This window comes from Zonotrichia leucophrys, chromosome 5, assembly GCF_028769735.1.
Source record: "Zonotrichia leucophrys gambelii isolate GWCS_2022_RI chromosome 5, RI_Zleu_2.0, whole genome shotgun sequence".
Taxonomy (NCBI): Eukaryota; Metazoa; Chordata; class Aves; order Passeriformes; family Passerellidae; genus Zonotrichia; species Zonotrichia leucophrys.
The window spans coordinates 61,765,224-61,780,563 of record NC_088175.1 but is presented as its reverse complement, the minus strand read 5'-3'; the positions used below and the strand labels follow the sequence as shown (position 1 = coordinate 61,780,563).

The following is a 15,340-nucleotide window of genomic DNA, read 5'->3' as shown; positions in this document are numbered from 1 at the left end:
TATTTTCAATTATTTCCATATTTTTCATCCAGGTTGTTGGTCTTTCCAAAATTTGGGAAGAAGATTCTGGGATTATGGCTCCATTGCTAATGCTGGGTTGGTTTTACAAGTGGGAAAACCAAAGCTGGGTGTGGCAGATCCTGAATTTCTTTATTTACATCAATATATTTATATATTTATTATTTATATATTTATTATTTATATATCTATTTTTATATATTTGTATTTTGATATATTGATACATTTATTGCATATTTTTATATTTGCTTTTTATTTTTATTTGTATATTTTATTTTTGTATCATCTATATATCTGTAGCTTTATTTATTTATTTATTTACTTATTCCACAGCAGAGCTGGAAAATCAGGGTTATTTTCCATCCAACAGAGAGAAAATTTTCTGTTGTTTTGGATTTTTTTTCGCTCTGGTTTCCATGGTGAAAAATAAGGATTAGACTAGAGCTGGTGTTGATTGCGAGGGAAAAAAAAAAGTCAAAATCTGTGTTGTTTCCTATGGAGAAATATCAATATCCAACCCTGGTTTTGGAGGGATAATCCTGAAAGGAAAAATGTAATTGTTTTCCTTTCTGAAAGGAGAAAATTATGGAGATTTTATTTCTTCTGGAAAGAAGGGCAAGAATTCAAAACAGAGGCTGAATTTGATAGGAATTCATGTCTGTTTTGGGCAATTGCAAATTTTCCTTGTTAATTATTGAAATTCTTTGGGAAATCTCTGTTTCTGTGGTTCCTTATCCAAAGATGAGGTGGAATAGGGAATATTTTAATATTTGTCCTACAGAGTTCACAGATATCATTGACATAATGACATAAAACTTGGCTTTAAAATCTTAATTTGATTAATTTTTTAAAACTTTATCACCACTAACTGGCCCTTGCTCTTTGGCTGTGTAGTCCCTGCCTGATGAGCATCCCAAATCCTCAGGAATTGCGGGAACTCCTGCCCCAAAACACATCCAAGGGCCATTGGACCTCTGCAAGAAACATTCCCAATTTTTTGGTGTGGTTTGTTACAGAAATTCTCCACAGTGGGATAACTCAGGAAGTTCATTCCTTGTTGCATCTCTAATTCTTCTCGAATTTTGAAGGTTGCCCAGGTCTGCTCTGCTTTCTAAGGTGAAGACAAATCCCAAAATCTCCGGCCTTTGAATCCTTTGGATTCCAGGCTGGACAACAATTTTGAAAAGAAAAATTGTTTTTCCTTTCAAAAGGAAAGGTATTTCAGATTTTGAGAAGCCAATTTTAAGTGTAAAACAGAGATTTTTTTTAAAAAAATTGAGGATTTTAAATTTTAAAAATGCCAAAAAACCCACTGGGTGTTTCTGGGTCACCACAAACTGGCTCTTGGTCCTTGGATGTAATCCCTGCCTGCTGAATATCCAAAATCCTCAGGAACTGGGGGAACTCCTGCCCCCAAACACATCCAAGTGGGCCATCAGATCTCTGGAAGAAATATTCCAAATTTTTGGTGTGGTGTGGTTCGTTACACAAATTCTCCACAGTGGGATAACTCAGGAAGATCATTCCTCCTTGTTCATTCTGTAATTCTTTTGGAATTTTGAAGGTTGCCCAGTTTCTGCTCCCACACACTTTTCCTGCCCCAAAATCCATCCAAGTGCCATTTGATTTCTGTGGGGAGAGGATGGGCAGCTGACATGGAAGGAGTGGCCTCTGGGAGAAACATTCCCAATTTTTGGTGTGGTTTGTTACAGAAACACTCCGTGGTGGGACAGCTCAAGAAGTTCATCCCTTGTTGAATCCTGTGCTGTATTCCTCGTTGATTCTTCTGGAATTTTGAAGGCTTCCCGGGTCTGCTCTGCTTTCTGAGGTGAAACCGAATCCCAAACTGTCTGACTTTTGGGTTTTTTGGGTTGCAGGCCGGCCAGCAGCGCTGGTGGGAGCAGGAGATCACGGTGAACGGGAACATCCAGAAGGGAGAATTGATCACCTACAACCTGACGGAGCTCATCAAGCCCGAGGCCTACGAGGTCCGCCTGACGCCCATCACCCGCTTTGGGGAGGGGGACTCCACCATCCGGGTCATCAAATACAGCGGTGAGTGCCGGGGCACCAGGGTAGCTATAGATCCAATGGTTTCAGGAACCCACGTCTTAAGAGAGGAACCCACTTGCCGCGGCAAAAAGTCCAAATATGGACCACACTGGACAAATTCAGACCAGCCTTTTTTTGTTTATTAGTACATCAGCCTCAGAACATTGTTAGATGTTAACAGCATGCTGGCCTAAAGGAAAATGTCCCCGAAGGTGGGGTAAAACGGAATGACATAAAACCATCTCAGTTTAGATTTCAACCAATCACACCAAAACAAGACATATTGACAAGCTTTCCATCCAATCTTATAAAACATACGTAAGAGTAGTTAAAACAAAGACTGGTTCATAAAAGACAAAGAACAGAGCTCTATTCACAGTAACCTTCTAAAGATATACATTAAATAAACTTGTGGCCATCCTAAAGCCACATCTACAGAGTCCTATTGTTATTTGTCACGTCTACTGCTTGGGAAACTTTTCTGCTGTAACAGAACTTCGGGCCATATCCTGAGGCCTAAATACTCTTTTTTAACCATTTCCTAAAAACCCTCTAACTTTATGGATTCCCACAGTGAGCACCCCAAACCCGAGGAAAAGGAGGTTGGGAATGTTCTGGGTCACCTGGAATGGCGAGGCCATTCCCAGTCTTGGGATAATGTCATGAGAGTGGTGATGAGAGTGGTCATCAAAAGGAAGGGGAGAAATGGGGAGAGAGAAAAATCACAGCCTCTCATAGCAACGATAAAATTCTGGACAGCCAAAATCCCATCCAATTTTTTGTGGGAAATAAAGGAAAGTCAGAATAAATGAATGCCGACTTCATGAAATTGGAGATTTCAGGTTGATTCTTGGCGAGTTTGAAGAAAAATTTACAAAGGCTTCTTCTTGGGATAATGTCATGAGCATCGGGTGTCATCAAAAGGAAGGGGAGAAATGGAGAGAGAAAAATCACAGCCTCTCATAGCAACGATAAAATTCTGGACAGCCTAAATCCCATCCAATTTTTTGTGGGAAATAGAGAAAAGTCGGAATAAATTATTGCCAACTTCATGAAATTGGAGATTTCAGGTTGATTCTTGGCGAGTTTGAAGAAAAATTTACAAAGGCTTCTTCTTGGGATAATGTCATGAGCACGGTCATGAGAGTGGTCATCAAAAGGAAGGGGAGAAACGGGGAGAGAGAAAAATCACAGCCTCTCATAGCAACGATAAAATTCTGGACAGCCCAAATCCCATCCAATTTTTTGTGGGAAATAGAGAAAAGTCAGAATAAATGAATGCCGACTTCATGAAATTGGAGATTTCAGGTTGATTCTTGGCGAGTTTGAAGAAAAATTTACAAAGGCTTCTTTCTCCTAGAAGAAGCAGGTTTTTATTTTAATGTGAATTATTGTCTTTAAAATAAGTGACTGTTTGTGCTGCTATGCAAGATTATAACATCTATACATGTATATAAGGAATCATGGAAGGGCTTTATAAATTTCCCACGTCATGAGCATGGTCATCCCAAAACGAAGGGGAAAAATGGGGAGAGAGGAAAATCTTCACCTCTTATAACAACAAAAATGCCAACCAAAATAATTCTGAACATACAAACCCCAAAATTCTATCCAGTTTTTTGGGAAATAAGGAAAAATTGGAATAAATTAATATCAGCTTCACGAAATTGGTGATTTCAAGTTGATCTTTGATGAGTTTTCAGTGAAAATATACAAAGGTTTTTCCCCCAGGATAAGGAGAATTAATTTTATTTTAATGTGAATTAATGCATTTTTTAAAAGTGACTGTTTGTGCTCCTATGCAAGATTATAAAATCTATAAATTTATTTAAGAAATAATGGAAGGACTTTATAAATTTCCCACATCACGAGTGTGGTCATCCCAAAAGGAAGAGGAGAAATGCAGAGAGAGGAAAATCTTCACCTCTCATAACAACAAAATCAGCCAATCAAAACAATTCTGAACAGCCAAACCCTAAAATCCCATCCAATTTTTTGTGGGAAATAAGGAAAAATTGGAATAAATTAATGCCAGCGTCATCAAATGGCAAATTTAGAGTTGATTCTTTTTTTGAAGGATGAGTTTTGAAGAAAAATCTGCAAACAAAGTTGTGTTTTCCCCCAGCATGAGCAGTTTTTATTTTAATGTGAATTATTGTCTTTAAAAAATCAGTGACTGTTTGTAGTCCTTTGGAAGATTATATAATCTATAAATTTATATAAGGAATAATGGAAGGGCTCTACAAATTTCCCTCTAAAAGGTCACTCTGACAAAGATTAATCCACTTACATTTAAAAAGAAAACCACAATATCCATACATCCTATTTACCATATACCCAGAAATTCAATCCTGTGTTAAATCCATCCAAATTCCTATTTTTTGGGTGTTTATTTATCGAATAATTGAATTTCTTTTTGTTTGTTTGCTTTTGTGCTTTAAAAATTGCAATGAATGAGCAAGAAGGACCTTAAAGAGGAGGTTGAAGAATCCCTAAATGTGACACTTCCATAATTCCTTGTTTACCACCATCTTCCTGCCACAAAATTCTCACCAAAATGATAAAAATCTTCCCCTAAACCCATCCCAAACTTCTCCAGGATCCCTCAACCTCCTTTACACGTTGTCCTGCAGCTGTGCTGCTCCAAAATTGGGATTTTTGTGGGGTTTTTTTGTCTGGTTGTTTTGGAGGGCTTTTTTTTTCCCCAGGTTTATGATGCTGAATAAATTCAGCTTAACCACCTTTCATTTTCTTGTCTGCTTTTGTGCCTGGCTGTGACACAGAGCGTTGGTTTTGCTCTGCTGGGAACAATCCAAGCCGTGCGACTCGAGGTGACACCTGATGAGATTTTCCACCCAAAGCCCTGCATTTAGTTCCAAATCAAGCCTCAGTCAATGCAGCTGATTCCAGGTTCAATCACTCAGGGATCCTGTAAAATGGAGGGGTTTTTTTTGGAGAATCAGAGGTAATTTGTAGGTAAAAGATGTAAAGATTGGGTTTCTCGGGGAGATGACACTGGAGCAAATCGCTGCTCGTGTTTCAGGTAAAGCGGTGCTGATTCAGAGCTGGTGTGGAAAATCCAGATTGAATTTGGGATTTTGCTGAATCCTAGGCTGGGATTAAAGCAAGGAAGGGCAGCAGGAAAACCTGGAGTGGTGCTCTGGCATTGTCAGATGTCCCCGTTAATTGGGGATAAAATTTAATTTTGGATTTTCTGTGGATAAAATTTAATTCCAGCCCTGATCTCAGCCTCCTTCTGCCTCCCGCGTGTGTGGGGCTGTGGCAGAAGGGCCTTCTCCTAAATCATCCCTCCTCAAATTTCTCCTTCTGCAAACAGAGCCACAGAATGATCCCTCCTTCGATCCCATTCCCAGGTTTTAGCTTTGCACAGATTCCTCTGGATTAACCTGGGAAGCCATTCCCATGCTGAGGATGTTGTGGACATTGAGAAGGTTTGGATTTCATTCTCTTCCAGACTTTTAAGGAATAAAGTAGATGAATTTCAATATTCAGCAAGGGGAAATTTAGGATAATCTTAATATTGGATTAGAATGTTTTCTTTGCATTAATTTTATTTTCCCTCTGTTTTCCAGCTCCGGTGAATCCACATCTCCGTAAGTATTTTAATTATTTATTATTTTATCTTCCATGCCATGAAGAACAGCCTTTGCACTGGTTGTCCCTCACAGTTCAAAAGTAAATTTGAAGTATTTTACTTTCAGTTGAAAATTAAATTTGAAGTATTTTACTTCCAGTTGCAGCCCATGGGTAACAGGAACCACCTGAAGGTGTCGTTTGGGATTCCTCTTGTTCCAGCAAGGATAAAGGAAGGAAAATCTTGAGTTATTTCCATATTTCCTGCTGCAAGGTGGAGCCATCAGGCAAGGAGCAGACCCTGCTCCCTCCCTCAGACTTAACTTTAAGCCTTTGTGTAAATTTTAAACTTATTTGCAGAAGATCTTGTCCAACACGTTAATAATTAAGCAGGGCTTAGCCCAAAACTGCCGGGAGCTGCAGGAACCTCTCCCATGGAGTCTTAACGAGCAGGGAATGAGACTCTTGCTAATTAATATATTAAATCTGTACAGCTGTATCCAACCAGGACAAGATTCCTGACTGGAGACTGAAGTCATGCTCTTCCTGCTTAATTTCTGGAATAATCCCATTCCCTAAATCCTGCCTTTTGATGCAATCTCTGCAATACCCAAGCAAAAAGCATCGAAAGACTTCAACTCTGAGAGGGAGCCTCACTTCTCCACTTCATTTTTTACCACCTAAAGGAAACCATTTAATGTAAACCAGAGGATTTTAGATCAATTTGTACAATTAGAGGTCACCCCTGAATAACAGAAGAGAGGAGATGTTCGGGAGTCACATCCAGCTTGGATTTTATGGGAATGGATGACACAAATCCCTGCTACAATGAAGGCTTTCACCTCCAGAACAGCTTCAGCTTTTGCTCTAATTGGCAAGGAAATTATTAATGACCTGAATCCACTTCCAGAGCTGCCATGTGCCCTGACAAAAACCACCACTCTCATTAATGTTAATTAGCACCATCGTTAGGGCCGTGGCTGGAGCACCTGTGGAAGAGCTGCTTGTTCCTCCTGCCCTCCTGCTCAGCAATTAACAGCTCCAGACCATCCAGATCCGTTTAAATGCTCCTACAAAAGTATGGAGCAAAGCCTGAGGAGCTTTTTCCCCATTTTTCTTCTTCTGTCATTTTTTAAGGAGTGTGCAGTGCCAAGAACATTTAGCACTAACCTTTTCCAAGGTATTCCACATGAAATCAATGTTTGACTATTAAATAAATGGCAAACTTTGACCCTTCTTTTTTTTTCCCCATCTGGCTTGAATATTTATCTTATTTTTTTTCTTCACCTCAGGAAAAAAAAATCTTTTGTTCTGCTGATATGGAATTTCTTAATGAAGTTCTGAGGGCAGAAGACATTTATGCAGCTTTTAAGACACTGGAGGGGCAGTGCAGAAAGTGCTGAATGGCTGAAAATTCTTTCTTTTGTTCACTTTGCTCCAGGACTGGATCTGGGAATCAAAACTTTTCTCCTTCGTTCAAATTTTGCCTTTTAATTTCATCCCTTTGTGTAGAAGCAGCAACTTCTGTGTTGCAGGAAGATGCAACAGTGGAGGTGGAAGCAAAATTCACGTAATGTGGGGTAAACCAAGAGAATTTGGATCTCAGGTGGTGTAAAAAGAGTTCTTGGAGAGGCACAGCTGGCACTTTGTTCAGGAAGCTTTGTTTGATTCTGGAACATTCACAGAATCCCAGAATGATGAGATTGGAAGAGACCTCTGAGACCATCGAGTCCAAGCTGTGCCCTCACACCTCACCCAGACTACAGCACCCAGTGCCATGTCCAGTCTGTTTTTAAACACATCCAGAGATGGTGATTCCACCGCCTCCCTGGGAAGAGCATTCCAGTGCTTTATTATTCTTTGGGAGAAAAATTTCTTCCTGATATCCAACCTGTGCCTCCCTGCCGTAGCTGCAGACTGTGTGCTCTGGTTCTGTCAGAGACCGACCCCACCTGTCTGCAGCCTCCCTGCAGGAAGGTGTGGAGAGCAATGAGGGCACCCCTGAGCCTCCTCTTCTCCAGGCTGAGCACCCCCAGCTCCTTCAAATGTTCCTCAAGAGCCTTGGCAGGATCTTGGAATTCTCTTCCCAGTACTGGGATAAAGAGGAGATGTCGATCAGTCGATGTCTCTCCTGAAGGGTTTGGGTGCAATCATGGAACCATCAAAGGATCAGGGACTGGTTTGGGTTGGTGGGACCTGAATCCCATCCCATCCCACACCTCCCACTGTCCCAGGATTCTCCAAGCCCCAATGCCCAGCCTGGCCTTGGGCACTGCCAGGGATCCAGGGGCAGCCACAGCTGCTCTGGCAATTCCAGCCCAGCCCCTCCCAGGCAGGAATTCCCTCCCTGGTGCCCAGAGCAGCTCCCACCATGCTGAGTTCCCAGGGATAACCAGAATCCCACATCCTGCTCAGGTCAGCAGTGAAGGAGCTGTGCTCTGGGAATGAAATCTCTTGGAGGATCTGATGATGTTGATGGATTTACTGGGAAGCCAAACCAGTGTGCTCGAGGTGCTGAGAGCCAAGGAGGTTTCTGGGAACTGCATTCCAGTGCTAACCTGGTTTTATAGGATTGTGTTTTACACTGATGGTCCTGGAGGGGCACAGAATCCCAGGATGGGTCAGGCTGGAAGGGGCCACAGAGGGTCACTGGTGCCAGTCCCTGCCCAGGGCGCAGGATTGTGTCCATGTGGCTCTGGAATATCCCAGGGAGGAGACTCCAGCCCCTCTCTGGGCTCTGCTCAGGGCTGGGCACTGCCCAGGGCAGCAGTTCTGCCTCCTGGGCCCGGGAATTGCTGGGATCAACCCCTGCCCCTGGCTCTGGGGCCATTGCTGGGCCTGGAGCAGAGCCTGGGCCTGCTCTGAGCTCTGCACACAGGGACAGACAGGGGGACACAGGGACAGACAGGGGGACACAGGGACACACAGGGACACACAGGGACACACAGGGGACACAGGGACAGACAGGGGGACACACAGGGACAGACAGGGACAGACAGGGGGACACACAAGACTGAGGCCTCTCTCCCTGGGGCTCCTCTCCAGGCTGAGCAGCCCCAGCTCCCTCAGCCTTTCCTGGGCACAGAGATGCTCCAGCCCTTCCTCATCCTCACATCCCTCCTCTGGACCAGATCCAGGAGCTCCAGGTCCCTCCTGTCCTGCTGATCCCAGAGCTGGACACAGCACTCCAGATGTACCCAGGGATGAGCAGAGGGGCAGGATCCCCCCAGTCTCCTCCCTGATCCCCCCTGGACCCCTTTGGCTTCGTGTTGTTCTTTGTAAAGGCAGAAGGAGAACCAGGAATATTTGGAAATCACTCTGAATCCATTCTGATGTTTGAAGTGAAATTTCCAAGCTTATTTCTGAGCCTGCAGCATCACCTGAGTGTTGCAGCACTAAGCTCCAGGTCCCTCTCTCCTCACTGATTAACAGGGAAGCTCCAGTGGCTTAAGTGGATTTAGAGCTCCCCAAAAGCCCAAACCTGCAAACATTTATCCACCTTCTCAGTTGAACAGGGATGAACAATCCCCCGACACCGGGGGTTTGAGTTTCTCCTAGCAATGAATATAAATTGCACCCCTCCAAGCTGACACCGTGTGCAGGCAGCTGCCTTCTCCCTGGAGAAGGGAGATTTCCTTCTTTTCTCAGATAAATCAATGGACTTTGCAGAAAGAGTAAACTCAGCAGGAATTGTTCATGCAGTGAAATTCAGCTTTTGCACGCTCTACTCCACGGGGCCTGGTAATGCTCTGAGTGAGAGCTGAACCTCCAAGCTGGGCTTTGTTTTGGTTCTTAAATTACAGGAGGAATTTCTCATCCCGTCATCACCCAGCAGGGCAGATCACTGGGATCACTGGGCTCTCACAATTCCATGCAGGAGAGGATCCCAGGAATCCTCCTTGGGGTTCTTGGCAATTTTTATTCTTTCGACCAAAGTGTTTTTCACTTTCTTCAAATACATCACAGAAATCTCAGTGAAAATCCAGGAGGTGTGTCCAGGACATGATACAGTCACCTCTCCTTCCCATATGGATTCAGATATTCCTCCCAGGAATTTGTTATGATAATCTGGTGATGGGGACTCAATTCTCCTCCTGGTGTCCCTCCATGTGCTGCAGTGTCCTGATTTTTAGACATTTCCTTCATGTCTATCCCAAAGCTCCTTTGCCTCATTTTAGCCACTTCCTTTTCCATCCCTATTGAAACAAAGGATAATTTAGGAGATGCCACTTGGAGATAATGTTTACAATTTGAAAAACTGCTGTCTCTTCTTCCTAAACCACATTAACCCACTTCCCACATTTCCTCCCCCCATATTTAATGTTTTATGAGAATGATTCTGTTCTCCCCAGCTTTTTAGAAATGTGAAAAGAGACAACACCTCTAAAAACCACTGTATAAATCTGAATAGAGGGGGAGGAGCACTACAAAAAGATATATATATAATTTCAATTTCACCAGCACAAATCGATGACCCTGATTTTATATATATATATATATGTGTGTATATATATATATATATTTGTTTGTTTGTTTGTTTTTGGTTTTTTTTGTTGAGCTTGCTGCTAAAGAAAACTGTGGATAATTGACAAGGAGTTTGAAAAATAAGGATCGGATGGCAAACCTGGGCCAGTAAATTGCTGTTATTTGTTTTGGCAGGAGAGTTCCACTGTGGCTTTGAGGATGGGAACATTTGCCTTTTCACTCAAGATGACACCGACAACTTTGACTGGACAAAACAAAGCACTGCCACGAGGGACACAAAGTACACGCCCAATACGGGGCCCAACGCCGACCGCACCGGCTCCAAGGAGGGTAAGATCCAGCTGTGAGGAATGTGGGATAAAGGAACTGTCCAGGACAGGCACGTCAGCCATTTCCTGCTCATGGAATCCCAGATGGATTGGGATAGGAAAGGATTTAAGTTCATTTTGTCCCACCCCTGCCATGGCAGGGACACAGAATCACAGAATCACTGGGTTGGGAGAGACCTTCGAGATCATCGAGTCCAACCCAGCCCCAACAGCTCAGCTCACCCCTGGCACCCAGTGCCACATCCAGGCTTTGTTAAACACACCCAGGGATGGGGACTGCACCACCTCCCTGCACAGCCATTCCAGAACTTTATCACTCTTTCCATGAAAAACTTTTTCCACTGTCCCAGGCTGCTCCAAGCCCCAGTGTCCAGCCTGGCCTTGGGCACTGCCAGGGATCCAGGGGCAGCCACAGCTGCTCTGGCAATTCCAGCCCAGCCAGGAATTCCCAATTCCCAATCTCCCACCCATCCCTGCCCTCTGGCACTGGGAGCCATTCCCTGGCTCCTGTCCCTCCATCCCTTGTCCCCAGTCCCTCTGCAGCTCTCCTGGAGCCCCTTTAGGCCCTGGAAGGTTCTCTAAGTTCAGACCAAGATCCTTCAAGGACTACCAGAAGGAATTACCGGTGCTGAGGAGTGACAGGTCCCAAAGCACAACCCCTGATGGTGCCATTCCCACCTTGCCTCATTTTTATTGTGCCGTTTTCAAAGTGATTCCCTTCACATTAAACTCTACTGGGGCAATCTGGCTCACCTTAAAACATTCTCCTGCTTTACATAATTTAAATTCTCCCTTGGGCTCTCTCAGTGAGGGGATTTTGCCCCATTTTTGCTCTAGCTATTTTTCAAACGTGCAATTTTCAATCTGCTGCCCCTGCTAACGTGTGCTCCTGACTGCAGTGGGGATTTGCATTTGAAAAGTCCAACACATCGAGTTGAATTCATCCAGACCTGCAGTAATTCCTGCTATTTTATTGTGTGCACTTCCAAGGGGAAAAATTCATCCTGCACCATATTCATTTGGTTGGATTAATTCAATAAAATCTCTGTGGTTGGCACTTCCAGGAATGGAATAAAGGGATATTGTCTTCTCTGGGTTTGACATGGCAAGTTGAAAATATTCCTTGAAAGGTTCCCATCATGATATTTTCCCTCTATTTTACAAGTCGTGTTTCCAGGGATAAATTTCCCCCTCAGGACTGAAGGCTGAACCCCCTCTGACTTTGTGCAAAGGTTCATCAGTTTGGAGATGTTTTCCAGCACTGGCCTGCTTCCTGGATTTTAGTTTTCAGGGAAAACACAGCTTTGGAACAGCTTTTGGAAACACAGGGGCTTCATGTAGGAAAAAATGAGTCCCAAAAATGACATGGTTGGAGATGGAAGTGAGAACTTTATCAGGATGCTTGATAGTTCCAAGGTCTTCCTGCATTTATCTGTGTTGGATGTAGAAGGCCTCATCCCAAGGATTCCTTTTTGGATTTTTCCAGGGTTTTATGTGTACATTAAGATGTCCCAGGTGTTGAGGGCCTCATCCTAAGGATTTCCATCTGTGTTGGATGTGGAAGGCCTCCTCCCAATAATTTCCTTTTGGATTTTTCCACATCTTTCAGTGTACATTGAGACATCCCAGATGCTGAAGGCCTCATTCCAATGATTTTCTTTTGGATTCTCCAGGTTTTCATGCGTACATTGAAATGTCCCAGGTGTTGAGGGCCTCATGCTAAGGATTTTCTTCTGTGTTTGGTTTTGAAGGCCTCATCCTAAGGGTTTCCCTTTGGATTTTTCCAGGTTTTTACATGTACATTGAGACATCTCGGGTGTTGGAGGCCTCATCTCAATGATTTCCCTTTGGATTTTTCCAGGTTTCCAAATGTACACAGGTGTTGAAGGCCTCATCCTAAGGATTTGCCTTTGGATTTTTCCTGGTTTTCACATGTACATTGAGATGTCCCAGGTGCTGAAAGTCACGTCCTAAGGATTTTCTTCTGTGTTGGGTGTTGTGGGCCTCATCCTAAGGGTTTCCCTTTGGATTTTCCCAAGTTTTCACATGTACATAGATGTTGAAGGCCTCGGTTTTCCTGTTGGATTTTTACAGGTTTTTACATGTATATTGAAACATCTCAGGTGTTGAAGGCCTCATCCCACTGATTTCCCTTTGGATTTTCCCAGGTTTTTACATGTACCCAGGTGTTGAGGGCCTCATCCCACTGATTTCCCTTTGGATTTTTCCAGGTTCTTACACACACATGAAGACATCTCAGATATTGAAGGCCTCATCCCAATGATTTCCCTCTGGATTTTCCCAGGTTTTTACATGTACACCGGTGTTGAAGGCCTCATCCCACTGATTTCCCTTTGTATTTTCCCAGGTTTTTACATGCACACAGATGTTGAAGCCCTCATCCCAATGGTTTCCCTTTGGATTTTCTCAGGTTCTTACATGTACATGAAGGCATCTCAGGTGTTGAAGGCCTCATCCCAATGGTTTCCCTTTGTATTTTTCCAGGTTTTCACATGTACCCAGGGGTTGAAGCCCTCATCCCAATGGTTTCCCTTTTGGTTTTCCCAGGTTTTTACATGTACATTGAGACATCTTGAGTGTTGGAGGCCTCATCTCAATGACTTCCCTTTGGATTTTTCCAGGTTTCCAAATGTACACAGGTGTTGAAGGCCTCATCCTAAGGGTTTCCCTTTGGATTTTCCCAAGTTTTCACATGTACATAGATGTTGAAGGCCTCATCCCAATGGTTTTCCTGTTGGATTTTTACAGGTTTTTACATGTATATTGAAACATCTCAGGTGTTGAGGGCCTCATCCCACTGATTTCTCTTTGGATTTTCCCAGGTTTTTACATGTACCCAGGTGTTGAGGGCCTCATCCCACTGATTTCCCTTTGGATTTTTCCAGGTTCTTACACACACATGAAGACATCTCAGATACTGAAGGCCTCATCCCAATGATTTCTCTCTGGATTTTCCCAGGTTTTTACATGTACACCGGTGTTGAAGGCCTCATCCCACTGATTTTCCTTTGGATTTCTCCAGGTTTTCCCTTTTACAGAGGTGCTGAGGGCCTCATCCCACTGATTTCCCTTTGTATTTTCCCAGGTTTTTACATGCACACAGATGTTGAAGCCCTCATCCCAATGGTTTCCCTTTGGATTTTCTCAGGTTCTTACATGTACATGAAGGCATCTCAGGTGTTGGAGGCCTCATCCCAATGGTTTCCCTTTGTATTTTTCCAGGTTTTCACATGTACACAGGTGTTGAGGGCCTCATCCTAAGGATTTGCTTTTGGATTTTTGCTGGTTTTCACATGTACATTGAGATGTCCCAGGTGCTGAAAGTCACGTCCTAAGGATTTTCTTCTGTGTTGGGTGTTGTGGGCCTCATCCTAAGGGTTTCCCTTTGGATTTTCCCAAGTTTTCACATGTACATAGATGTTGAAGGCCTCATCCCAATGGTTTTCCTGTTGGATTTTTCCAGGTTCTTACACACACATGAAGACATCTCAGATATTGAAGGCCTCATCCCAATGATTTCCCTCTGGATTTTCCCAGGTTTTTACATGTACACCGGTGTTGAAGGCCTCATCCCACTGATTTTCCTTTGGATTTCTCCAGGTTTTCCCTTTTACAGAGGTGCTGAGGGCCTCATCCCACTGATTTCCCTTTGTATTTTCCCAGGTTTTTACATGCACACAGGTGTTGAAGCCCTCATCCCAATGGTTTCCCTTTGTATTTTTCCAGGTTCTTACACATCCCACTGATTTTCCTTTGGATTGAAGTGTTGAAGGCCTCATCCCACTGATTTTCCTTTGGATTTCTCCAGGTTTTCCCTTTTACAGAGATGTTGAGGGCCTCATCCCACTGATTTCCCTTTGTATTTTCCCAGGTTTTTACATGCACACAGATGTTGAAGCCCTCATCCCAATGATTTCCCTTTGGATTTTCCCAGGTTTTTACATGTACACAGGTGTTGAAGGCCTCATCCCAATGGTTTCCCTTTGTATTTTTCCAGGTTTTCACATGTACCCAGGTGTTGAGGGCCTCATCCCAATGGTTTCCCTTTGTATTTTTCCAGGTTTTCACATGTACCCAGGGGTTGAGGGCCTCATCCCAATGGTTTCCCTTTTGGTTTTCCCAGGTTTTTACATGTACATCGAGACGTCCCGGCCCAGGCTGGAGGGGGAGAAGGCCCGACTCGTCAGTCCCGTTTTCAGCGTTGCTCCCAAAAATCCCTACGGAGCCACCAACACGGCCTACTGCTTCAGCTTCTACTATCACATGTATGGACAGCACATAGGTGAGAGAAAGCCAATTCCTCTGGGAAAAATAGCTGGAAAAAAATCCTCTTGTTTGGAGGAAAAGCATGGGAAGAGTGCCAGTTCGTCTGAGAGCCTGGCATAACTCAGGGAGGTGCTTGAGGGCATCCAAATTGTGGCAACATCCTGATTTCCACTAATCAGGGAGTTTTGGGAAGGAGGAATTTCCCTCTTGCAGCTGGAAAGTGTTTCCTGCATGAGTGAGGTTTTGGGCAGGGAATTGCATGGGAATCCCATTGATCTGAATGGGAATTTTAGAGCCTGGAAAGGGAAAAGTTGATTTTAACAAGGATTTTTCCTGATTCTAACGGGATGTTTTAGGCATTCCTGAGTAGAAGCAGGATCAGGCAAGGAGCAGCAGCATTCCTCAGGTGTTTCTTGTGGAAAATTCATGTAAAATTTGCTCAAAACCTGCAGGAATATGAATTTTCAATGGACATCTGTGAGTGTTCTAGGTATTCCTGATGGATTCAGGGTCAGGCAAGGAGCAGCAGCACTCCTCATGCATTTCCCATGGAAAACGTATGGAAAAAATTGCAG

At 43.6% G+C, this 15,340-nt stretch overlaps 1 protein-coding gene across 2 annotated transcripts in view; it reads left to right on the top strand.

Annotated features, from left to right (window-relative positions):
- MDGA2 (MAM domain containing glycosylphosphatidylinositol anchor 2) overlaps positions 1-15,340 on the top strand; it is a 226,059-nt gene that overhangs the window by 198,416 nt on the left and 12,303 nt on the right. Inside the window, exons 11-14 of one of the 2 annotated variants that reach the window (XR_010440695.1) lie at positions 1,896-2,073; positions 5,664-5,684; positions 10,324-10,479; positions 14,623-14,764. Coding sequence is in view for 1 of the 2 variants with exons in the window: in XM_064716005.1 (XP_064572075.1) it covers positions 1,896-2,073; positions 5,664-5,684; positions 10,324-10,479; positions 14,623-14,781 (514 nt within the window). In the remaining variant the exon portion in view is untranslated. Of the gene's footprint in view, positions 1-1,895; positions 2,074-5,663; positions 5,685-10,323; positions 10,480-14,622; positions 14,782-15,340 lie in introns of both variants that reach the window. The other variant, XM_064716005.1, reaches the window with a different exon arrangement.